This window comes from Anarhichas minor, unplaced genomic scaffold (assembly GCF_050575085.1).
Source record: "Anarhichas minor isolate MPS153535 unplaced genomic scaffold, ASM5057508v1 ptg000011l, whole genome shotgun sequence".
NCBI classification, from domain to species: Eukaryota; Metazoa; Chordata; class Actinopteri; order Perciformes; family Anarhichadidae; genus Anarhichas; species Anarhichas minor.
In genome coordinates this window covers 7,326,038-7,350,158 of record NW_027466457.1, presented here as the reverse complement: position 1 = coordinate 7,350,158, position 24,121 = coordinate 7,326,038, and the positions used below count along the sequence as shown (strand labels likewise).

Below are 24,121 nucleotides of genomic sequence, written 5' to 3'. Positions count from 1 at the left end.
AACCTTATTAAAAGACGAGGCCTTCTTTGTTCCATTCAGAATTGTTAAAATATTGTTATGTCCTCCATTAAGCTCTACAGTACACTGCAGCAGCTAGTTGTCCTGTGACATTGAATGATGTCATCCTACGACTTGACATGTGATTAACAGTCCATTCAAAAGTTACTGTTCACGAAGGGAAGATGTGTATTGCAGAAGTGCCTGGTTTGTGGTGCATCTTATGATGAGCAAAGATGTTTTATAATCACATGTAATTATTAATCAATGCAGTAAGCATCAGCCTCTGTCTGTGCCTGTTTATTCAAATGCAGGAATAGACTTCAAAATCAGAACTATAGAGCTGGATGGAAAGAGAGTCAAACTTCAAATTTGGTAAGTGTTATTCGAGGTGTTTTTCTTCCTTTTTTAAAAATCTGAGTGTGACACCAATGTTCACAATGAATTTGATGTTTTTAGGGACACTGCAGGGCAGGAGAGGTTTCGCACCATCACCACAGCGTACTACAGAGGAGCAATGGTATGTTGGCACTTCCTCCCTCTGGGTTTATCTTACATATCAAAATAATTATTATTTATGAGGAGGACTGTTTTTCTTCACAGGGCATTATGTTGGTCTATGACATCTGCAATGAGAAGTCTTTCGAAAACATAAAAAACTGGATTAGAAATATTGAAGAGGTGAGCACTGAATTGAAACTAGTATTAGTAGTTGAACTGATGTTTTTCTTCATAAAATGTCTATATATTTGGTTGTACTTGCTGTCTGATATTGCGCCAACATAAGCACAACTTTGCATAATGAGTCTTTTTAACTCCCAGCATGCCTCGTCTGACGTGGAGAAGATGGTACTGGGTAACAAATGTGACATGGCTGACAGGAGACAGGTGTCCAAAGACAGAGGTGAAAAAGTGAGTTTCTGCAGCCGGTCATTATTAAGTAGCAGTCCCAAACAAATTGAAATGCTCTGCAGGCTGAGTGACACGCTAACTTTTGTATTTGTATCTCACTTAGCTGGCTATTGATTATGGAGTTAAGTTCTTGGAAACAAGTGCAAAGTCTAGCCTAAATGTAGAAGAGGTAAGCTGATTTGTTTTTTACCCTGAAAGAACCATCTAACATGGCTAATAAATATGTACATTTAACATATTTTGTTTATTATTTGTCATTCCAGGCCTTTTATAACATTGGAAGAGACATATTACATAACCTGAGCTCAAAGACGGTAAGTGATTCAGATATTTTATTAATAGATTCCACTGGGTATGGTGGGGACATGTCACTTTTCACACTTTTTACAGATTCTTATTCATTCACTGGAATCTCTTGAAACAGTCTTCTTACAGTTTAGCCGCCATTTTTCAGATAAGAGGAGCTGATAAAAAAGATGATAATGCTCATCTAGGTTGCTTTCAATGATCCTTCACTCAGCAGATGAGCTTTGTAAGCAGTAGCGAGTGCTTGTGTTTCGCCTCTCAGGCTACAAAGAGGCCACTGATGTTTGTACCTGGACTGTGCCCTTTGTTGTAAAGATGCTTGTACAACATTTTTGTTAAAGTATGAGCTCTCTATTAATGAAAACAAAATGTTTGAATCAACATTAGTTTATTAATAGTACTGCAATAAAACACAACATTTCTATAAGTTTGAAACCTGATAACCAGTTTCATAATAATGTTTATTTGCTCGATTGATATGAATATAATGCAGGAACTAAACCTACAACCTTGACAGGTGCTACACTTCCTGTGAAGGCCTACTTTATTTATAACATTTCTCTACTATCACATCTTTTCCTGATAGACTGACAACAATGCCGGAGGATCAGGCAAACCAGTCAAGATCACAGACAAAAAGTCGAAGAGGATAAAATTCTTCAAGTGTTCACTCCTCTAGGCTGCTCGCCTCCAGTGTTCACGGCTCTCTAGCGTGACTTTGCTGTTTCTGGTTCCAACCTTCCGGGGCGTCCTCCCAGCAGCGACAGCAGTGGTAATATTCAGAGTTCCTTCCTGCCAGCTGAAGCTCACAGGTTCACGAGTGGTTGGGATGCCATCCTGATGAAGAGGATCAATAAGGAATGAGGCCTGATACTGTATATCCTGTCATGCAAAAGACCTGAGCGTGATCCTCAGAATTGGTTTGTAGCTGGCCCTGCAGAGTCTGCTCACAGGAGGCAGTGATTCTGTTGGCTTTTATAATACCTCTGTTGGATGTCCTGAAAATAGACGTTATTTAATATGATGAAGTTCCACATAGTTGTCTTATAAATGTGAAAAAAAAAAAATGGAAAATGCAGATTCTTTCATAAATTGTAGCATTGTTTTATAAACACTATCTATTATCATATTTACCATGATGTTGCTGTCAGATGGACATATCACGTCTCAGCATTGATTGTACTTGTCTGTGTAAATTCATGTATACTAATATGCCTACGGTCTCCTGTTGCACTGGCACCATTTCTATTTGTTCATGCGTGCCTCGAAGGATTCCCAGTGTTGTGAAAGGAGAGACAAAAATATGTATAAATATAACCTACTGTCTTTTTCAGGAAACCTTCATTTAAACAGGTTTCTGTGTCAAAATGAAACTGTGAGAGGTAGTTTGTTTCTTAGGAGCTGTACCTAACTACGTATTGTTATGCGATTGTCAGTATTTGCATGAAAGCTATAGGGTTACCTCTGAGTGGAACATTTTTAAGCACATTTTACAGTATCTGAAAAGAATATGTTTACAGACAGTATTTGAAAGTGTCAATCATATTTGAATTAATGTTTTTGATGTTCATGTTGTGTCATGATTTTGGCACAACTAACTGATTGTGTGTATACTTTATTTTCACCCTAAAATGTAGACGTCCAACGTGAAAACTCAATGACTGAGGAAAGCTGTAATGTGAATGATGTTGAGTTACTGTATGTTAAACTAATGAAAGACAGTAAAGAAAGTGGATCTTTCAAAGAGAGAGTTGTGTTGATTTGTCCCTACTCTGCACTGCCAACTAACATTAAATGCATGACGGAAGATGTCAGTTTGGTAATGATTTTTCATTACTGTCATTCTATTTTTGATCATTAATGTGAAATCATGAACTCGTTAATCTCCAGTTGAAAGGCCGGCTAGTTCTCTGCATCGCTGGTAGCTTTCAATTCCTCCTCCATAAATATATTTTTCCTCATTCTGTTGTATCCCTCCTGCCTTCTTGGCTCTCATTTATTTTCCTGTGGATCATCTTCTTTCTGCTCTGCCTCCATCTTTGTCCCCTCATCGGCCCCTGCTACCCTGCAGGCTTCAACCAGGTCTCTCTCGCTGCTTGAGGCTCTGGGCTCCTTGCTAACCACCTTTGCTTTCATCTTGCTGACATTAAAGCTCTGCGATCTGTGAGACGGAAAATGCTTTTCATCAGCTACAGTCAGATACTCGGTAGCGTCTGAGAGATTGCGCTTGGCCTTCGTCTTTGTTTGGTGTGCTGCGGGTTCCTCTGTTGGACGAGCTCCCTTGCGTTCTAAAGGATTATGATCCGTCTGACTCTCTTCTTTTTTAGGCTCTGTAGGTGCAGCGCTAGCTTCGAACTGCTGGGAGAGAGTTCTGACTGTTGACACTTTAGGCATGTGACCAATAGTGCTCGGGTGCACCTCGTACTCCAAGTTTTCCGGCCACTGTTTTGGTGTTTTAGTGATCTGTTCCACTACTGACTTGTAGTCTGCAGTTTGCACATCATCACCTGCCTCCGCTGGGTTGTAGATGATGCTGCTCATAGCTCTCTTTTTTGTGATAGGGGAAGTCTGGCTTTGGATTTCAGTAGGGGCATATCTCAATGATTTAGTCCTCTTTGGGGAAGAGGAGGTTCCAGATGGCAGTTGGGCCTTCTTTGTGGGCTCATCTGCTTCCTCGGGTTCATCAGGCGGGTTGACAATGATGGTGCTCATAGCCCTCCTCTTTGACAAAGGAGAAATGGGTTGGTCTTCAACTGGATAGTATCTCAAGGATTTAGTTCTTTTTGGTGGAGAACAAGGCTGTAGTCTATCTAGCAGCATTGTGCTGCCTTGTTTTAGGTTGGATATGTTCTCTTGACTCGATGCTGCAGAGGCAGGCTTTTGTTCACATGGAGATATGAGAATGTCCACACATGAACTTGGTCGTGATCTCTCCAAACCACCAACCTCTAAGGTCTGACCACCTTCCTTTGTGTTGAGAGTACAAATACTGGAGGCTTGCCGCAGACTCCTCTGTCTTCCTACGCCAGTTTTAGTTGTCTCATCTGTGTCCTTCTGCTTTGATGCAAACTCCTCCATGTCCATGTGGAAGCGATAAAGACTGTAACCGTCAGCACTGTTAATACTGCCCTGGCGCAGTAGGGAGGAGGTGTCGCAGACAGCGGAGTTTCGTGAATGGGTTCTGGTCAGTTCCAGTCTGTCCACCCCTGCAAGCTTTTCCAGGGCAACCGCCATGCGTCCGTGGATCTCTTCCAGCTGTGCCAAGCGCAGATCCACTGTCTGCAGGGAGGCCTTCATAGTGTTCTCCCTCTCATTTACCTCCTCCAGACGCATGGACATATTCTCAACTCTGCAGACCAGAGAAACAATAGTTTATGTGAGCATAAACTGTAATCAACATGCTTAGAAATGTCTGAGCCGTGCATGAAAAAGGGTGTTCACCTTTCTGAGGTAACCTTGATGCGTTCGTCACTGGAGGACTGCTGCTCGTCCTCTTTCTCACGGAAATATTCCTCCACACACTGTTCTTCAAACTCATACAGACTTTTTAGCTCCTCTGGATTCAGCCTGAGCTCTGGTAGAAACAAGTCAGTCAGTGTGTTTCAGTCAGAACCAATACTGACCTGTAATCTTATAAGGGCTGCAACATGATTTTTTTTTTTGTGATCCAGGATGAGCCTAAATTCATTTGTGTGTATTTTTTTGGTATCATTAGAGGTGACTTACTGAGTCCGCGGTCCTTCTCATCCAACTCTCCATCTTGTCTCTTTCTGGCACACCGCCGAAACAGCCTGTTGAAGAGGATGTAGAGGTGGCTGAAGATGATGAGAGGTGGCGGCAGGATGGGACGGTCATGAAACGTCATGATCAGCTGATACCTCTGGAACTTCCACACCTGGTTGGAAATGGACTTGATTTCACAGAAAGTGTTGCTGTGGAAAAGGAAACCAAGACCAGTGAGTATACACACTGTAATAGCCGATGTTTCTTGTAGAACAATAGAGCAGTTAGACATTGGGGCATATACTTACTTGAACACGGCAATGAGCAAGTTAACCAGAAGAATGTTTGCCACGAGAAGGTAACAGGCCATGAGGGCAGGTGTGAGCCAGGCACCAGGGATACATGGAGGCAGTTTCTTCCCATCCTCATCATATAGATGTTCACCACATGGAGCTGCAGCGAAAGAAAAGTTCTAGCTGTAGAAATTATTCCGAGCTCTTTAGCTGATTTGAAATGTATTTTTGGCTTGAACACTACTCACGGTTGATTTCCATCGCATAGACTTGGAGAAACATTGAAAAAGCGTTAAAATCAATAAACACGCATTTTTTTATATCGCACTTCTGTCAAGGTCAAGCCGATGTCCATGAAAGAGTGGACTGGTGTTTTCAAAATGTTTCTCCAATTTGCAACTAATCAAACACTAAAGATTGTTTCTTTTTATATATATTTTTAGTATATTAAAACAAACAGAAGGATCAGTAACTTCTTCAGAAAACATCTGTTTTAATATTTAATAACCTTGCTAATTTAGGCTTTTTTTCGACAGCTGCTTGTTGCCTTCACCCTGACAGAAGAAACACTGACAGAAAAACAACTTACAGGCAGATGATCATGATTGAGGAAATTAGATAATACATATCCTGCTTTTCCTCAATGCAAAATGATTACCATGTATTGAAGGTTAATATAAATATGCCAGCAGAGGGAGACAAAGTATTGAGGGGTTACAGTGTAATATATTATTCATAAACATCACAGAATTTGAAACAGGAAAAATACTGTAACACTGATCATCTGCCCAGAATCAAGAAACAGAATCTTACTATGAACTCTAGTCTTACGGTCTATCGAGTCCGCAAAAACCTCTCCGTAGATCATCCAGTAGGGCATGTAGAAAATGTTTCTGGCCAGGCGCCATGTTGGCTCCTCATCAGGGTGAAGGATGGCTTGCCGAGCCACCCCGAAGCTCATAAGCACCACCAACATGATCACCACAAAGTACATCATGTCTATCATCTGAAAGACAAGAAGCACATATAAATGATAGCGTTAGTGTAAACTTCTGTTCATTCTGTTTGTGTTGCATGTCTGTCATGTGATTGTCGCATGATTTGTGAAACACAAAATGTTGTTACCATCTTCCCTATCATCATCACATAGGGTCCCAGGTATTTGTTGACTCCAAAGATGTCCAACACACGAATGTACCAGAAGATGATGTCTATGCAGTAGATGACTCTGCCGTAGCCCAAGTAAGGCTCATGCTGCAGCCGTAGCATTAGACCTAGAAGGAAGGTGCAAATGGCAGCCACGTCTGTGATGTTCCAGTACTCCTCCAGCCACACACTTATCTTCTGTTTCAGCTTCCCTGGCTCTGACATCAGAATCTAGACATCAGGGTTTAAAGGTCATGCAGATGCCACACAATATAGATAATATCTATATATATATATGTATATATGTATTACACTTATAAGGACTCAAATCAGATAAAATGTATCATATTTAATGGCTTGTACCTGTCTGATCTTTTCTGATCCAAGTGTGACGATGTATGCAATGACAGTCCACTCTTGTAAAGATGGCCATCGCTCCATTTTTACCAGGATTATGTAGTTGTACAACATCAAATATCCCAGATAGCAAATCTGTCGAAGAGAGAAGAAGAAAATACCCCAAATGCCATTGCATTTAAGTCACTACACTCGAAGTGAAACAAAATAAGAAATCATTCTTGATTAAATGAAGGACACTTACAGTGTTGAACCAGAATTTGGTGAATGGCGCATTATAAAACTCAAAGAACCTTTTGCCAATGGGGATTTTGCGGACATTAGTACTATCCTCCTCTTCATCACCCTTTCGGGAAGTTGCATCATTATTAGGGTCCTAAAACATAACAGCAAACTCTCAGTTTCAGCTTATATTTTATACCCTTTGACAAGTATTTAAACCGTATGTGTAAAATGAATGAATTACCTTGCTGGATTTTGTGTCGTCATCCTTGTCTTTTCCCTGTTCTTTGTCTCCAGGTGCATGATAGGATGCATCATCTCCAAGACGGAAATCCAACAGTAGAATCAGAGGAGGAAAGAAGATTCCCAGAATAACCTTGGTGAGAAAACAGTTTTTATAAGACACAGTGAGTTTGTTGTTATTTTACTCTTACCTAAATGCAATACTACAAGTAATACGACTAGTGATGTTATTATTACTGTGAAATATTTTTTTATGGATTCCTAAAGGAAAACATTTTGTGGTATCAACCTTGAGGCCGGGATTTTTGCCGATCCTTAAGCAGCCCATCCACATGTCGGTGAGCAACATCTGGCTGCAGGTGTGGGCAATGAAGTCACGATGCTTAGCAGCCACAGCCAGCTTCAGACAGGTGGAGTTACTCCAGTTGACCAGCTCATATGTTAGGAGTTTCATGGCTACCTGTTCGTCATGCTTGTAGGACTGGTCCAACAGCTCGTAGGCAAGCTGGCCAAATTCTCTATGAAAGAGAGGAAACTATGATATTCATTTCTTTATTGCACAGTCAAAAAGTTTGAGATCACAGAAAAACATGAATGCAAAAGAAGCAAATGAAAAGTTGAAGTTAATTACAATAATTACATCACAGATGTTGCTGTTCAGTAGAGGACAGGAAACCAATGTAAAGAGTGATATGCACCTGTGCGTTTTTATTTGGGGAGAAAATACCTTGTGAAAGCTACAGGTGAAACATTTGTGAGAGATGTTACATGTACTGACTTGGAGTTGTTCTCCAGGTCTTGGGAGATGTCATCCACCAATTCACTCTCAGAGCACTCATGGGCCATGGCTCTATACAGTTTACAGGCCACCAGGGCTTTCGCCATAGCTTCTTCTCCACGCTGCCAAAGAAACAGCGCCATCTTCTGGCGCTTCATCAGCACCGCCCACAGCATCAGCTCATGGAAGGGGAACTTGAATCGACAGACCTCAGGGTCATCCACGTCAATTTCCACCTCTTCTTCTTTCTTCTTTTTTTGCCTTTTCTTGCCTTTTGACCTTGGTTCATCATCCTGACAACATGGAAACATAATGATGGATTATTGTTCTCTGTGGGTTGTGTTGTTTTAGCTACTTGACAGATTTTGTTGTGGAAAGGATACCCCACCTCCATTCCAAGAAGCTTCAGAGCCTTCGGCTGCAAGAAGAGAGCAAAACATCATTAATACATAAATGTTACTTAATATGATGAACGAGCTGTTATCAGTTATTTTCTTCCACCCATGCGTACCCTTTTTAGTCCATACAAATTATTGTAGAGGTTGCGGAAAGCCTTCCTGGTGTAATTGCTCCTGTAAGCTCCCCCCATGAAGCACTCCAGCACCAGACCAATATCAATCACAGTGATCTGATAATCTGGAGGAAGGTTTCCCTGCAAAAGCACCAGTGTAATATGTAATATAGCAAGTATCTCAAGATGATGTATAGCCTGAAAAAGTCTTAAATGTTAGACATTATGCAGAAAACATGTAATTGGAAAGATCATTTTACCTTTTTGATATCCCTCACCACAGTATTCAGTGTATTAGTGGGGCCAAGTTTCTGAGGGAAGAGCGAAGAGGAGGAAGAAGAAGGTTGTGTAATTAGTGTCAACCTTTTTCATATTTGCCAGATCTGTATTTTAAAGGGGTTCAGTCTCATTTTCATTTGCTGTAGTGTGTCAGGCCCACCGTGTTGTATAACTCCTCCAGTCTGGGAATGGTGAGGAAGTGGTGAATGCTGACCCCATTCTCAAGGAGCAGTTTGACAAAGTCCACTCGGTCGAGCACCAGAGCATCCATCATAGCCTGCTCCAGAGAGTTCACCTTAGAGTAAGATAGATGACTTATCATTTACACATCACAGCAATCATTATATATTCATATTATGAACTCAAGTGAGAGTTTTTGCCATAAACCCCACTCTTACCCAACGAATCAACTCCAACTTCCTAGGGTCTGTTTCCTCTGGAGGTTCAGGCTTTGTCTTCCCCTTCCCCTTCCCCTTTCCCTTCTTTGCCCGGGTTTTGTTTCGAGGTGCGCTGGCAGGACTCTTTTGCTTCTCTTGAGCCGAGGAGGTAGACGTTGTAGAGTTGACCATGGCACCGGCAGGCTTACCAAGCAGGGAATAAGGTGAATAAATAAATCTTAAGCATAAAAATATCAATTTATTTTCTGCCATTAGTGGTACTTGATTACATTAAATCACTGGAATTGTGATTATCTGAGAAACACAACACAGTTTATAGGAGATCTCTCTGTGCTTCTGCTATATGTCGAGGATACTTTGTTGTTTAACAATATAGTTGAAGACATATAAAACTGCTCTGCTTTGAATATTAATAATCAATATCTGTTTTTTCCACAACATGAAGTAACAATAAGCCAAACACATTTTGAGTGAAGGGGGACTTTGAGCAACTCCATTTCAAAATGAGATTATTTCCTTCTGTACTAAATACATCTTTGCCAGCTTTGTAACTGTACTGCACTCATGTGAAATGATTCATTTACATTATTCACATGTGAGCCCCACTTACTGGTAAATTGTGTCCGTAAACAAATATGTGATTACGAGCAATGTCCACTCTGTTCCAGGCCAGAGCCAAACTAAGCTGGTCAGCTGCTGCTGCGTTTGTGCCTGATGCAAAAGAAACGGAAGGACAGACGGAGAGAGAATAGCAAGCATGTAGTCCATCGCAAGAAAAGTATTGCTGTGAAGTAATAGTACACACACATGTGGACTTGTTTGTTGTGGTGTAGCCAGATAATACCTTTTAACAGGGCAGTAAGAATGGCCATTTCAATATCTTGTTGTCCCTCAGAACCCATTCGAAAAACTGTGATCTGCATGTGAAAAATAAGAGAAGAAACGACAGCAGACGTGAAGCCTTGTACTGTAATGGTTTAATCAGTTGATAACAAACCACCTAAATGAATGAATGAACCACTGTAACTGCAGCTGTAAACATGTGGTGATGAACTGATGGGAGATTCTTTCAGCTAGACCTCTCACTGCAGGCTGACCATTGAACAAGCTCATTTTACTAGTCAGACAGCGTGATAGTGTTTTCTTTGTTATGGACTCGACTATATCAAATGAAATTATGCTGACGGGTCTGTCACATGTGCAGCCATGGTAAATAGGATTAAGTTGGGATGAATATGTGGCACGGCGCCAGAGATGTCGGGGCTGGTCTCGGGATGCGTTGATAATGAAGACTGAAAACTCGTGTTGTTCTTTCAGACAGTTGCAGGATGCGCTGTGTGCTTTTTGGCAAATAGGGAGACTGTTATATTGGTGAACTCCTAATTCGGTTAAATGTTGCAGCCTGGTGTTGCATCACAGCAAATTTCAGCCTTCTAAATCAGTGTATCTGTTAAACCCAGCTGTTCACATGGGATGCACTTAGGATGAAAGGATTATTTGGGGACTAGATGGTGACACTGATTCACCTGTAGGTTAGTCATGGCACTTTAGATTAAGAGCAGGCAGCAGTGTGGCCTTTTAGTTGCTTATAAAGAGCTCAAACAACTTGGCGGCTCTGTCAGATTGTCTGGGTTGGGTATCAGTGAAAACTAAATGCCCACAGCGGTATGATCTTTGAAAAAACAGTTTAGGGTGCTTATCTGAGTGTGTTGGAGCATTAGGCGGTCTAATACATTGGGGATAGAGGATGCAGAGTCGCTGGTGAAGTGATAGCACTCTGAGGACTGAAAAAAACACGGGGAGTGGAAAGAGAACCTGGCTGAGGATTAGGGAGATGGATCCTCTCCTCCATCTGTGTGCTGCATGCTTAGTGTGGATGGATGAAGTAAAGGTCTCTGCTAAGCAGGTGGTAGTGTGAGCTCATCTTTCCCACCCAAATGTATGCAGTCTGTAGATTAAATATATATGCTGGTTATTACAAACTACTAATCACATCACTTGCAAAAATCTTTACAATCTTTACAGCTGTGTGCTTATACTATACATGAGGGTTGATGATGTAGTGAAGCTGCGTTTGCCCCAGATTACATGAACATAATGGCACACGACCACAAGGAGAGATGACAAGCACGCTGTGGGGATTATGTTTATTCGATATGTTAATGGTAATACACAGATGAGTGGAATGGATAAATGACGATGGAGACCAGATGAATTCACAACTCAGAGATATTTATTGATTGACACAGACATGTTACTTTCAAATAATACTTGTGGAATATCTTAAAGATATCAACACCTTATTTTCCAGTTTATTCTCCTACTCACCAGTTCTCTTTTCTTCATGCACTCCATAACCATGAGCAGGATCTGCTGCGACTGGCTTTTGCTATAATTGAAAGTCTTCTGAATAGTTACCAAAAGTTGCTCTCTGACATCATCATGAACCATCCTGGAAAAAGAAGATTCATGGAGAACATATCAGCTTTTTGTTTTTTACCAGAGGAATGCTGTCCAAGTACAGTAAAGGAGAAATCATCTAAAAGCTCACCCTCCATCCTCTGAGAACTTGTGTGCGAAGGAAAGTATGTCGGAAGCTCGGCCGCTGCCGTCGCACACCACCACGGGGATGGGAGGATCGTCTCTCAGACTCTCCAGTGCGATGGAGATCACGTTGGGGCCTCCCTCCACTATCATACACACTAGAGGAACCCCCTGACCCAAACCTGCAACACACAGCCAGAAATACTGAGTCCTTTCATCCACACTTTTATCACCAAAGTGTCACCTTCTGATAACAGAATTTTGAGAATGAAGTGTTGAAGCAGAACACATTGACTTGATGGGCGCGTACAGACGAAACCGGAGGAGGGAGTGAAGTCAGTGGTGACAGTTGAGCATCCCTTTGCTGTCCCTGCCTTATCCGAGCTCCAGGCATAGGATGACAAAGGGAAGCCCACAGGCCACAGAGGAGCTCTCCATCCGCATGTCCAACAAGACTCTGGCACACACTCAAACACACCATGGACGATGTTTTTTGATGTCTGCGGAGCGCTGTTTGACTTACGCGTGTTGATCTTCTGCAGGGAGATGTGCTTCTCCAGCAGCCGGCGGAGTTTGACCTCCGAGCCGTACTTCCCACAGGTGCCGTTGTCAGTCAGGATGAAGTGGGAGTGGCTGTTGTTGAGCACAGCCAGCTTGCTCAGTGGGTTTGCCATTGTCTGATAGGGTTTGTTTACCTGGAAAAAGAAGGACAAATTAGTTTGAAATGTTTTAAGAAGAAATATTAGTAAGAAAGCATCTTTTTTTTTTCTGGAAACTAAAAGCAGAAAAGGTTCTCACATCTTTTCCGATGAGATCCTCTTTGTTTTCCAGGATCCCCCATGGAGCAATTCCTATAGCGCACACCTTCCCTCGTGACTTGGAGGAATGTTCCTTTAAGGCATCTCCGACATGACGGATCACCCCTAAGATGTAAAGAGCAAAATATGGTAAACATGAATAATGACTCTTCCAACTGCCTAATGGGGCTGGATCATGGGATACAGTGCTGTTACTGTCACGCACCGCCACACCGTTGCCATTTGTGATGAATTTTCCCAACTAAAGCTTTAATTACATTGCTTAAACCTGTGACAATGGGTTAGTCAAATCCCTCCTAGGAAATTACAGAATAGGTATTATTTATTGACTATTTAGAACAAAGGTAATCTTCTAATGTCACAAATTGTTATTTTGTGAAGCGAACATTAAAAGCGTTATCCTGAACTGTCAGCGTCCTACCCGTGTTGACTCCACCCGTGAAGATCCAAGCTCCGGTGGTGACGGCAGCTTTGATCAGGCCTTTGCCAAACACTTGCTTGAGTTTGGGCTGGAGGTCAAAGTTCTGGAGACCTCCGTGGACGGAGATGAGCAGGGTGGGCAGTTCCAACTGCCAGTCCTTCACCATCAAATGCAGGAGGTTGTCAGGTTTGGTGTCATAGGAGACTCTAATATACTAGGAGAGAAAATAAGGGAAGAGAACCGTAATGTGAGTTATTTCTAATCAAACCACACAGTCACTGTGAATTCATTTTTCAATGGCTTAGACTCACCATGGCCTTGTTGACGAATCCTCCACCCTGGAACTCTATTAAGCCGTAGGTGTCTGTTGGGTAGGTCCTGGTGTGCTTGATCACACTCCATTTATCCTTTGGGGTGTCAATCTGCACCAGCTGGTTCGCTTCCTCTAGCGAGTTGGCACCAGCAGGGATGGCCACGTGTTGCGTTGTCAGCTGACCACAGGAACATCTACATAGATCACAGAACAAACCTGTCAGTCCTGGGCCCTGTGTGGATGTAGACTTAAAAATGTGCGTTGATCATGCATAGAAATCCCCGAGCAGTGTCCTATCCAGTGCTGAATCATGATTCAACTGAGTGTTTTGACACGGCCTTCATGAGTCTGCGCATGAAGGCCGTGTCTTTTCCTCGAAACACACATTGCACAGGCTCTTTAATGACTGTGTGCCCATTTCTGGGAAATTTGTGCCTCGGCGAACAAAGGCCGGCACTGCCTGGCTGCTCCCGGAGCCCAGGACAGCAACCATGTCCTACAATACCCTCTGAAATATAATCCTGATAAATGTCTGATGACCTGCAGTCATAGGTGTCATGATTAAGTAAATTAAAATGATTTCTAATTTATTTAGAACAATACCCATAGTAAAAATGCAAGTTACAAAACACAAATTACAAATTCTTTAGTAAAGTAAAAGATACATTTTCACCAGCCTGCTTACTTTTTCTTTCTTTATTTTACAGCTTTCAACTTTTAGAGAGTAAAATTAAAGTTCGATCGTATAGCAGTAAAAAGGAGCAACTGAAATGAATTTGATGATTCATTTAAATAGTTTTTGAGTTTTAATGTCATGTTGAAATGATAATGATAATGAGCTGCTGTTCATGGCTCAGGCCGCATTTCAGTAATAACCATTAAAAAGGCAGTGTGGAGAGTGTGAATACCTGCTCGGGTCCTTGGTGGGAAATTTGTGAATACATTCTCTTTTTAAAAAGGTCCTCTCAATCCAAACTTTGTGTGCCTGTAAAGAGGAAATATAAGAGAGAAAAAGGTGTTAGCTCACATTGTGTCATATGGTCACAGGGAGATCATCTTTGCAGGTATCTGTATTTAAATTTCACTGTTAAAATCCTCTTGGTAATAATCCCGGCTAAACGATGAAGACTATATGCATCCTGCGAAGAAACCAGTGAGCGTGGGGAAAATATAAATCAAAGTGAAAATGTTTCTGCAGAGACTTTGAAATACGGTTTATATTGCGTGTTGACTGGTATTAACAGCTCGTAATACCGTACGCAGTGGATGCGGACTAACACCTTTCATTGTCTGCTCGAGCTTGATAAGCAGCCAGTGAAAAGCAGCACACACAAAGTACTATGCCCACGCACTTTGTCAAATCCTGCTCTGATTGCTGTCGGATTTTTTTTTCCAGTGCTGAGCAAAAATAACCAAGTTCAAAGCAGAGTTTCTCTGAGGGCCTTTGTTGACTGTGGAGCCCCAATTAAAACTCAAGCATTGGAAGCAAATCTTTCCAAGAAAACACTCGGAAGTCGAGTGTGGCAAAAAAAAAAAAAAAAAAATCATCTTAATATTTAACTGCATCGATAGGTCGAAACATTGTAAAAGAAGTATTTCAACGTCACCTGTTAGTCTGAAGTCATATGAGTATAAATGTCTTGTGAACAGCAATCACAAGTTCCAATAACACAGTGCAGTTACTGTTCTCTCTTTATCGGTACGATTAGCCTCAGCCAGCAGGGCGGCTGCAAAACCACAAACTATCCATTCAATTCTGCATAAAGAAATATATTATTTGATCAGGTCTATAGTATTTTTTACAACCTGTTTTTACATATTTATGGTTCCATCTAATACTATGTGCTGGTCTTAATGAGTTGAACTGGAACAGTACTGCTGCGGTTTTTTTATTCTTTAATCCACACTTTTTATCTTTCCCTTCATCATATATAAATCAATATATAAATCACCTCTGTAATGTTTGCTACTGTGATGACCTGATTTCACCCAATAGACTCACTCAAGAGTCATCGGATAAACACTTGGTTGAGTAGATAAAATCACCAAGTGATGTTTTGCTAAAAATACACTATTATTTAGTGTTTTCTTTTTTCCTTTTAAACAGTCCACTGATTGTTTGCATGAAGGCATTTTGAATAGCGTATGTAATTCACAAATACTTTTACATGGTAGCTTTTTGGAAAACAAATGTACCACCTTGTTGTATTTTGCTGTTGCCGGTCTTGTTACAGCAGTTTTCCATCTCACCGTTATTATGCATCATTAAACACCCAGAACTACTAAATTGCTGCCTGTTCTCATTCATCACATGTGAATTCACTTTCCATGATCCGTAATTTGTTCCACAATCTCTGTCATATCTAACTAATTGTGCCATAAAAGCGATCTAATTAATTTAAAAAAAGAGTTGCAGTTACAGAATGTAGATACACTTACACACAATCTTCTGTCCGAGCTGCAGAGTCCTATCTGCTGCTGGAGGTTAAGCCTCGAGAGTGGAGAGGAAGTCTAAAGTCTGCTGCTCCTCCAGCAGAGCTTTCTCCTGGTGCTGCACTCCCAGTCAAGTGCTCTCATTGAATCCCACAAGACATGAAACTTCTTCACTTTATGAGGGCCAGCTAATATGATGAGCATGTGAGCAGGGTCTTTGTTCGCCCAAGTCTCATGACTCCAGTTCAAGGTAATCCCTTTGGGAGTCCCATGACCCCTTCTCCATGCCCACAGGGTATTTTCATCCTTGGCTTGAACAAGGCACAATAAATCTACTTTGATAACCGGCCCCTAATCTCCCAATTTGTTGAAACTCCTTTCTTTGTGTTCGCTTCACAGTGTGGAAGATCTTAGCTTGTGTGAGAAGACGGTGCAGACTGGCTAACCTGAAAGCGCTGCAATCTCGTTCAGAGGCTCCCCAACTTTTCATTCGAAACATTTTCACCCCCTCCAACTACTTTGATTTCAACCCAATTTGCATAATTGAGAGAATTGGATGCAGGCATTCTTTTGGAAGGCGCCTTGTTAAGACATGACTGGTCTCCAGTTGGGGGCAAGGTCAGTCAATGCTAATTGCACTTAATCTCTATTTTCATCCACCATGTTTTTGTGGAGGAAAGGAAGACTCTGCAGGCAGCTATTCAACATTATCTTGCTTTTCAGTTTTTCTCATGTTAAGTGGAATTGCATTTGTTTAAATGTCTGGGATTTTGTGTAGTAAATAGCCTCCCAGCAGGATGAAAAGGGGATATTACTGTTAACACAAATCACATTTAGCCTACTGGCTTCTATCTGATATCCAACAGACTAAACCGTCGGCTCAAACAGGGAAAAGTAAAATATGACCTATTTAGATTACTTTAAAATTAATCATATTTATTGTACATGCTGGACTTGATGGAGTAATTCAATTAAGACTATTTAAAGTAATTAAGGGCATCAGGAGCATGCTTAAATAACCAGAGGAAGGCATTAGGTGAGCTAGAAGCTGAGATGGAGTTAACAAGCACAAAGTTGTAGACATCCATTTAAAACCTTCCTCATGTGAAATGGTTTAATAAGCTCTCCTTTTATGGTTGAAGTGAGCAGTTTGAGCCTGACCGTAACTCAGAGTAAAAAAGACAAGGGAGGTTGGTGGTTGATGACTCAGAAAGACACAGAGAGAGAAAGAGAGAGAAAGAGAGAAAGAGAGAGAGAGAGAGAGAGAGAGAGAGAGAGAGAGAGAGAGAGAGAGAGAGAAGCCTAACAATTGTCCCCCTTTTGGTTGTGCTCTGGTTAAAAACGCATGTGGGCCGCTGGTAATTATAGCCGAGGAAAACAAAGCGCATTTCCAGAAGGGTTTGGAAAGCATGTCACAGTTCTTTCAGCTTACTTAAACTCATTAACCACAGCAATTAAAACCAAAATCCAGTCGGCAAACCAGCTGCCTCGTTAAGAGCTGCCTTTGAGCACCTAACAACAAAAACCTTAAAGAATTAGATACTGCAGGATCAGATTGTGTCACACCAGGCAAATTAACGAGACTTACGACAAGCCTCTGAACAATAAACAACAGTCATTCCAACATGCAGTTTTTTTTTAGGAAATGACCGTTCAAAACAAAAGGCAATTGTGTTGGAATGGAGATAATGATTGCTGGATTGCTGGGGAGGTCACAGAAAAGGTATAAAATATATAAACACAGTACATATGTTTCTACCCTGAATTTCTCTAAGAATGAGTACTTTTCCCATGTTGGCAGTAGACAGAGTATTTGTGTCAGTCAAGATGTATGCCATACATTCATGCCTTTTTGCACTGGGATCACATGGTCTCTGGTCTCCTGACCCTCAGCTTAGTGAGCAACCAGATCACAGCAAATTTGTTCCAGTGCTGCTACAATTACACAGAGCAACCGTCATAAGGTAAAGGTATACTGACGGCTGTATTTCTGTAGGCTGGCATCTGACCTGGTCTGTTTCAATGCATTTTGAACACATAATTGTCGGTGAGTAAAAAACTATACGTGTGATTTATTCTGAATATTGTAGTAACGACGGGCTTCACACAACAAAAGCCTCATCGGCACAAGTGAAATGGATCAGAAAGGATTTGGGGGTCCTAATGGAATGTCACCAGGGTTGAAGATAAAGCAACTAATTGCTCGGCTTTGGTATTGAATGGCGATGTGGTTAGAGCCTGATGCAGTGTGACAGGAAGGAAGCCCATGTAGACTCCTTTGCTGTCTAAAAAAAAAACATTTCAGACTCATGGTCGATCCCACGTGGACCGAATAAAAAGCTGCCTTTCACATATTTTAACTCGAGGCGGAAAGATATTTAGACGGAACGACACACTCTGGATAGACTCTGGATAGGCAAATTTGCATTAACTGTGAAGCAAACTGTTTTCAGTCAGCCCTGTTCGTAAATGCACTCATTGTTTGAAAATCTAGTTAGCCATCACATGAGTCCAACATGTCACTGATTATCGCCAAGAGTTAGGGAGTCATAAGACATATTTTAAAGTAGCTGCTTTGCCCCAAAGGAGGGTCTGACTGAAAAAGAGAGCAAAATAAATTCGACATGAAATCGGGGAATCAGAATAAAGACAGTACTGTACCTCTGTAAAAACAAATAAGAAGTCTGAAATATTTTTTCTAGCGGAAGATAAGCATTTCTCAGCGTGGACACACAGGTCTGAGTGAGATCCTCTTTAATTGTCTTTATAAAGTGCAACAGGCCACACGCAGTTTCAAAGGTTTTGACAGTAGTTATATGTAAATGTTGTTTACATGCCATATCATATAAAAAAACATATTATTACCTGTTAATCTGTTAACACTTAATTAACAGATATGATCTGGAGTGTTTGTATCATTCTGCAACATAAATATTTGAACCTATATGGGAAATTTATGTTCTCAAATGTTAGTCAATTTCCATGTTTTGTGCTGGAGAACCCCTGTGAAAATGAGATGGTGCGTCTTCACGGGTTTTTCCTCTAATTCAGTTTTGAAATAAATAAAATGTAGCGTCTCAACAGATGGCCAACCAGTAGCAGATATATAACCTTATGATGTGTTATTTTATGGGGTGTAAGAGTTTTCCATCTCCATAGCAGAATTAAATCTTGGAGGCAGTTTCCCCTTTGCTTTGACCACTCTTTAGTACAGATCTATTGGGTTTGATTCAGTATTTAGGTGCAACAACCAGCAAAGCTTGCACTTGAGTAACACGTCACTAGTTTAACTTAACTAGAATGCTGCAACATTTAAAGAACTTACTGGTTAAACTTTTGTTTTTCATGAGCTTTGCTTACTCAGAACTTCACACATTGGGGTCTGCTGTAGTCCGGCCCCTGAGCCTTAAAGCTTTTTGAGGATTCTTGGCTCTCATCTGACTTGAGCCTGACGCTTACATCACACAGTCATATGATCTTGCAAATTCTTGCAAAATTGTAGGATTTGTTAATCACATATGGCTTGATTTTGCCCTTTATTGATGTGGCAAATTTCCTTTAAGGGTCCAGTGATTGTTACAACCCTTCAGATGCTTTCTGGCCATTTCTTTCCCAACTAACTATTTCTCTTTAAAGAGGTAAAAGGTCAGTAGAGGCAGCTCGTTTACAAAAGAACAGTGTTCAGTCTGTAGACAGAAAATATACATTTATGGCAACAAGGTGATATCATGCGAACACATTTAACTGAATGTGCTCTTTATTGGAGAGTATTTCAACTTTACCCTGACTTCTAATCATGTGTCATCCAACCAGATCCAAAGAGATATCGCCTTTACTCTCTTTCTGATGCACTCTACCACGGATCAAAAGTAAATCCCTCTTCATACTATGACCCCACTGTAAATTATGAAGTATACACTTATCATTTGACTAAAGCAGATAAATCCATGATTTAAGACTACAAACAACATGACAAAAAACGGATATCTCTCAGCAGTATGGTTTGTGCAGCAAATTAGTTTATATTTAGCAACATATCAGATTTCATTAAAAGTGCAGCTGAGAGCAATGACATTCCAGATTGCTTTACAGAGTAAAACCTCGTATAAAAAGGCTGTGGATTATAGAAGAGTTTTAATCTAACCACATAATGCTTGCGGTAATTTATAGAAACCCATCACACTAAATTATTTTCATGATGTCAGTGTCAGATATAGCCTGCTGTTAGTGTATACATCAGGAGTCGGGGTGATTTAACCACAGGGTGAACAATTTTCCTCAAAACATTATGAAGTTGATTATGGGTATGTAATCTACAAAGAATTCACTCTAAATGCTTTATGTTATGTTTGATATTTCAGTTTATTTTCCATCTTTATCTTTTACTAATAATTTCTTTAAAACTATTTAAATGAGAACGTTTTGTAGTTTTTTGTCCTCCAATGTCCTGTGCTGAAATACATTTAAAATAAAAGCACAGAAGCATTACAAATGTAGTGTATTAGTTTGCAGTGTGCGTGCTCTAATCCCAGCATGCACTGCTTGTTGGATTTAGAGTAGAAGCATGCATATAAAAATTGCATATTTCTTGCTTTCAAGGACATGACAACAGGAGTGTGTTAATCACATGAAAGCAGACTTTAGAAATATACAAACGTCCTAAATCTCTCATGGTCAGGGTTGTCCATACTGGGCCATTATGAAGGATTAAACTGCAGCACTGGAGTGAGCAGCTCTTGAAGCCTGCTCAGCTTTAAACACCATTTAACAGGACGTTTGCAGGGCACGGAGAGCAGACCATGTGCACACCAATATATGACCATCAGTCCTGAATGGTGCTTGTCATTGTGCCATAGGGGCTGTGAAACGATTGGTTAGGAACTAATGTGGTTTCATGTGACCTGCTTTCAACACAAGTCATTCTCAGTCAAAGTAGTCGTGGTTTCTGGATACAAAAAGTTACACATTTAAAATATATATATTTTTTCTTTTATAGATAACTTTTATGGCACAACAACAAATATTCACTTTTTAAATAAATCCCACAAATTTCAAGAGAACTTGAGTCTTTTTTTTCCAACTCAAATTAAAACACTCCAGATCAGATCCAACTCAGTATAGAAATACAGAATCCCCGTTGAATGTGACAGAACAGGCTTCTTCTTACCTTCTGCGAGTCAGATGTGGTGCGTTTGAGGGAGGCCCGTTTAAAGTTGCTACTCTGGCCCCTGGTGTCCATATTGAAGACTGTCAAACGGACTGAGAAAGGGATCCTTTCAGAATGGCAACAGGTCAGTGTTCAGCGGCAGCATCAACATCAGAACCAGACAGAAACCATAGATACCCACTACAGAACCAAGGCATGACAGCAACCTCAGGATTCACATCTCAAAAAAATGATCAAAGTTTCACTCAATTCAAGGTTTCAGCGCTTCTCTCTCCTCTCTGCAGCTCACTCCCGACTGACAAGACAGACATCCGAGCCAGGGATATAAATCACTCGATGACACACTTGACACATAGACCCTTTTCCTCTGCATCCCATAATCAGGCTTAATGCAGCCGGCTCTTACGAAGCCTCAGGGTCTAATGGATAGAGATTTAATAAATGGTTATTGAAGGTAAATCTACTTTGGCACAACACAGCCGCAAAACAGGCTTAGAGAGACCATGCAAGCTGTGAGGCTGAAGTTAGCCGGGGTAAAGCCCAATGTTGTCCCACCTGATGAGCCTCAGTGTGTCTGAGGAGTGTCCCATCAGGGTACACACAGAAAGGTATGCACGGATACAGAGTGGGTTGCAGAGGCAAAAGCCAGAATTAACACACTCCAATTTGAATCTGCATGAAGTCAGTTCTCTGGTAGCAACACACCAGGAATAGTCCCGCCAATTATTTCAAACTGCACACTTTCTACCTACCACGTTGTTAAACTTCTTCAGAAAGATCTCACTTGATGTAGTTTTGTTCCATATAAAGTAGTCTCAGATTTAGAGCAGCTTGACGTTAAGTATTGTTAAGAGTTTGACCTCTTATACAACACCGACAAAGTTGATGCAAAATGAAACTATTAAGGCTTAATACCACATTGCATGTTTTGGCCTACGCTGACGAGTAAGAGCAAACATTTTGACATTCATTAACAGAGCTAGAAATATGAAAAACATTAGTAGTAATGAATTGTATCACATAACGGCTGATGTTATCACTTCCAGACCAACCGAAACCTGTAATGCAATGTCATTGTGACATTATGAATGTTTAGCGGAACTGAAAATGTGACGTTTGTATAGTGTATCAACATAAAAATCTAAGAATCTAAACTATCTGCCACCTTATAGTAGATCTGTTACAGGATGCGGCATAAAAGAAGGGAACAAAGTATGTTTTTATGTAGATTTTCTTTCTTTTTTTCTTTCTTATCAAACGAAAAGTATCTGAACTTCAGATGGAAAAAGATTCAAGTTTTAGGCCATAGTCAGACAGATTATATATGCAGCAGCTCCCCCTACTGGATACTAAGTGGAATAGTTATAACCAACATTACCCAGAGCAATATTGAAATGCTCATGGAAACATGAAGTGGAAACCACAAAACTAGCTGGAAGCTACAGTATATGATATTGACATTGAGTGCAACTTTCAAACCTAAGACCTAAATCTAAGTTATTTACAGCTGCAAACGTTTAGATATCCGCTTGTACGAGGTTTGTCTGCACATAAGTGTTTAATGACTGAACCACCAGGGTTTATGAGGATAAACACAATTATCCTGTACTAAAAGAGAAGCTCACAGAAACACATTGTGACACACAAGTAAACCACAGCCGAAGCATGAGCGAGTGCAGCACGGAGATAACCATTCTACTAATCCACACTATGAAATCAACAAGTATCTTCTCTGCTGTTTTCAACATGAGAAAATGAAAGTCTTGCCTGTTTTAGTTACCGAGGAAAGTTGGAAGGTTTCCACTTGTCTTTATCTCACATTTGGCAGAGTGTTGTCCATGAATGAATTATTTGTTTCCTACTCCATTCCAGCCATGTGTCTCGATGTTGTCTGCCTCTAAGAATGGATAAGGCCTAATTTCTCGTTGTAAGCAGACACAAATAAGCTTTATCATCTGCTGGGGCTTTGCATATGAGCAGATTATTTGTCTCCAGGAGAAGGTAGAGCACTGAATGGAGCAGAAGCAACAACTAATATCGGTGTGAAAAGTGTGGTTAGATTCATCACTACATGTGCAACTTTATGTAATTCAATATATAAATGATTGTAATTATGCTGCTATGTACTTGATGTTGAGTCCAATAAAAGTTTCCCCAAAGGGGCAATAAATCTTATCGTATTTTTTTTATCCACACTTGCTTTTTATGTTCATTATATTGCGGAAAATGTGGTTGGTAGTGTCTATTGTATTGGTTTTATACTGCTGACATTTACTGTAAAAAAAACTCATTGTTGGCACACTTTGGCAATTTGTAACAGGAGATATTTTAAACTACAGAAAACAAATGTACAACCACAGGTTGTTGACATTATCTCATTTAACAGATAATATTTAAATAGTAGATCCAACCTGACATGAACGTAGGCCTATCTTTGGCAGACGAGGTGATTGCATTCCAGTTAGAAATGTATGTTAGAGGAGGGTTATGTTATTCAAAATACATGTCTGCAAGGATTAACCGCAGCAGTACATCAGCTTGCAGTACACACTGTACCTCAAACCGCCGACTATTAGAAACAAAACGAAAAGTACTTAGAACAATTAATTCAACATTTCCACCACAAGAGGGCGCTCTGATCTCTTGTATGGCCAAGGATATTATGCATTAATCTCTCTCTGACCATGAGGGTCACAGAATGTCTGTCAGAAACACTTTGAGTTTTAACACTATCAGTTTGTCTCAAAGGTCATCACCAGTTCAGCCAGAACCATGAGCGGAAATCTGCATACTCAACACAAACAGAAACAGTACGCTGGTTTCCAGTTTCATTTCAGGCTCCTGCTTTGCTGCATTAAGCTCAATTTACCTTTGGTTCTTTTACTTGATCATTGGTGATGTGTCTTGTGTGACTAATGTCATCACACAAGCCAGATGAGATAAAACCAACAGCTGGAAAGTAGGTTAGGGTGAAACGACTTCCACATGTGATACTCTGGAAGGAGATACCGTTCGAGGAAGAGGCCATGTTTCACTTTGTGCACTTAAACTGTTCAGTGGAAGTCCTTCTTTGTTCCCGTGAACCTGTGACGTGCTTAAAGGCACCACTCCTGGCAAGGAAACCAAAACATTTAACTGCAAGGAACAAGAGTACAGCAGAAACCTGCAGGTGAATAACACCAATCAAAGTCATTTACGTCTTCTTTTGATTACGTGCGTGCTGGTTGTTTTATCAAGGGGATCAGCCATGACCTACAGTA

At 40.7% G+C, this 24,121-nt stretch overlaps 2 protein-coding genes across 5 annotated transcripts in view; one reads left to right on the top strand and one right to left on the bottom strand.

The window, feature by feature from the left end:
* LOC142947500 (ras-related protein Rab-8B) overlaps positions 1–2,976 on the top strand; it is a 4,235-nt gene extending 1,259 nt beyond the window's left edge. Inside the window, exons 2-8 of the mRNA XM_076089143.1 lie at positions 312–372; positions 457–517; positions 601–678; positions 820–909; positions 1,013–1,078; positions 1,173–1,223; positions 1,802–2,976. Coding sequence (XP_075945258.1) covers positions 312–372; positions 457–517; positions 601–678; positions 820–909; positions 1,013–1,078; positions 1,173–1,223; positions 1,802–1,894 — 500 coding nt within the window. The 3' untranslated portion in view covers positions 1,895–2,976. The remainder of the gene's footprint in view (positions 1–311; positions 373–456; positions 518–600; positions 679–819; positions 910–1,012; positions 1,079–1,172; positions 1,224–1,801) is intronic.
* Positions 1,459–24,121, bottom strand: trpm1b (transient receptor potential cation channel, subfamily M, member 1b). Of its 4 annotated transcripts, none has more exons than XM_076089133.1 (27): positions 20,862–24,121; positions 14,170–14,246; positions 13,260–13,455; positions 12,949–13,162; positions 12,508–12,632; positions 12,233–12,404; positions 11,717–11,891; positions 11,494–11,617; positions 10,010–10,082; positions 9,776–9,876; positions 9,166–9,348; positions 8,928–9,062; positions 8,749–8,799; positions 8,489–8,629; positions 8,366–8,395; positions 7,978–8,270; positions 7,489–7,717; positions 7,201–7,332; positions 6,979–7,110; positions 6,741–6,869; positions 6,357–6,608; positions 6,045–6,237; positions 5,480–5,500; positions 5,247–5,391; positions 4,942–5,147; positions 4,657–4,789; positions 1,459–4,564 (listed from the first exon to the last, which is right to left on the bottom strand). In XM_076089133.1, the coding sequence occupies exons 1-27, from the start codon at positions 20,931–20,933 to the stop codon at positions 3,208–3,210; spliced, it is 5,091 nt and encodes a 1,696-aa protein (XP_075945248.1). In that variant the 5' UTR covers positions 20,934–24,121; the 3' UTR covers positions 1,459–3,207. The 4 variants fall into 4 exon arrangements, with proteins under 4 accessions (XP_075945248.1, XP_075945249.1, XP_075945251.1 ...); XM_076089134.1 differs by having other exon boundaries at positions 6,063–6,237; XM_076089136.1 differs by having other exon boundaries at positions 6,063–6,237; positions 8,982–9,062.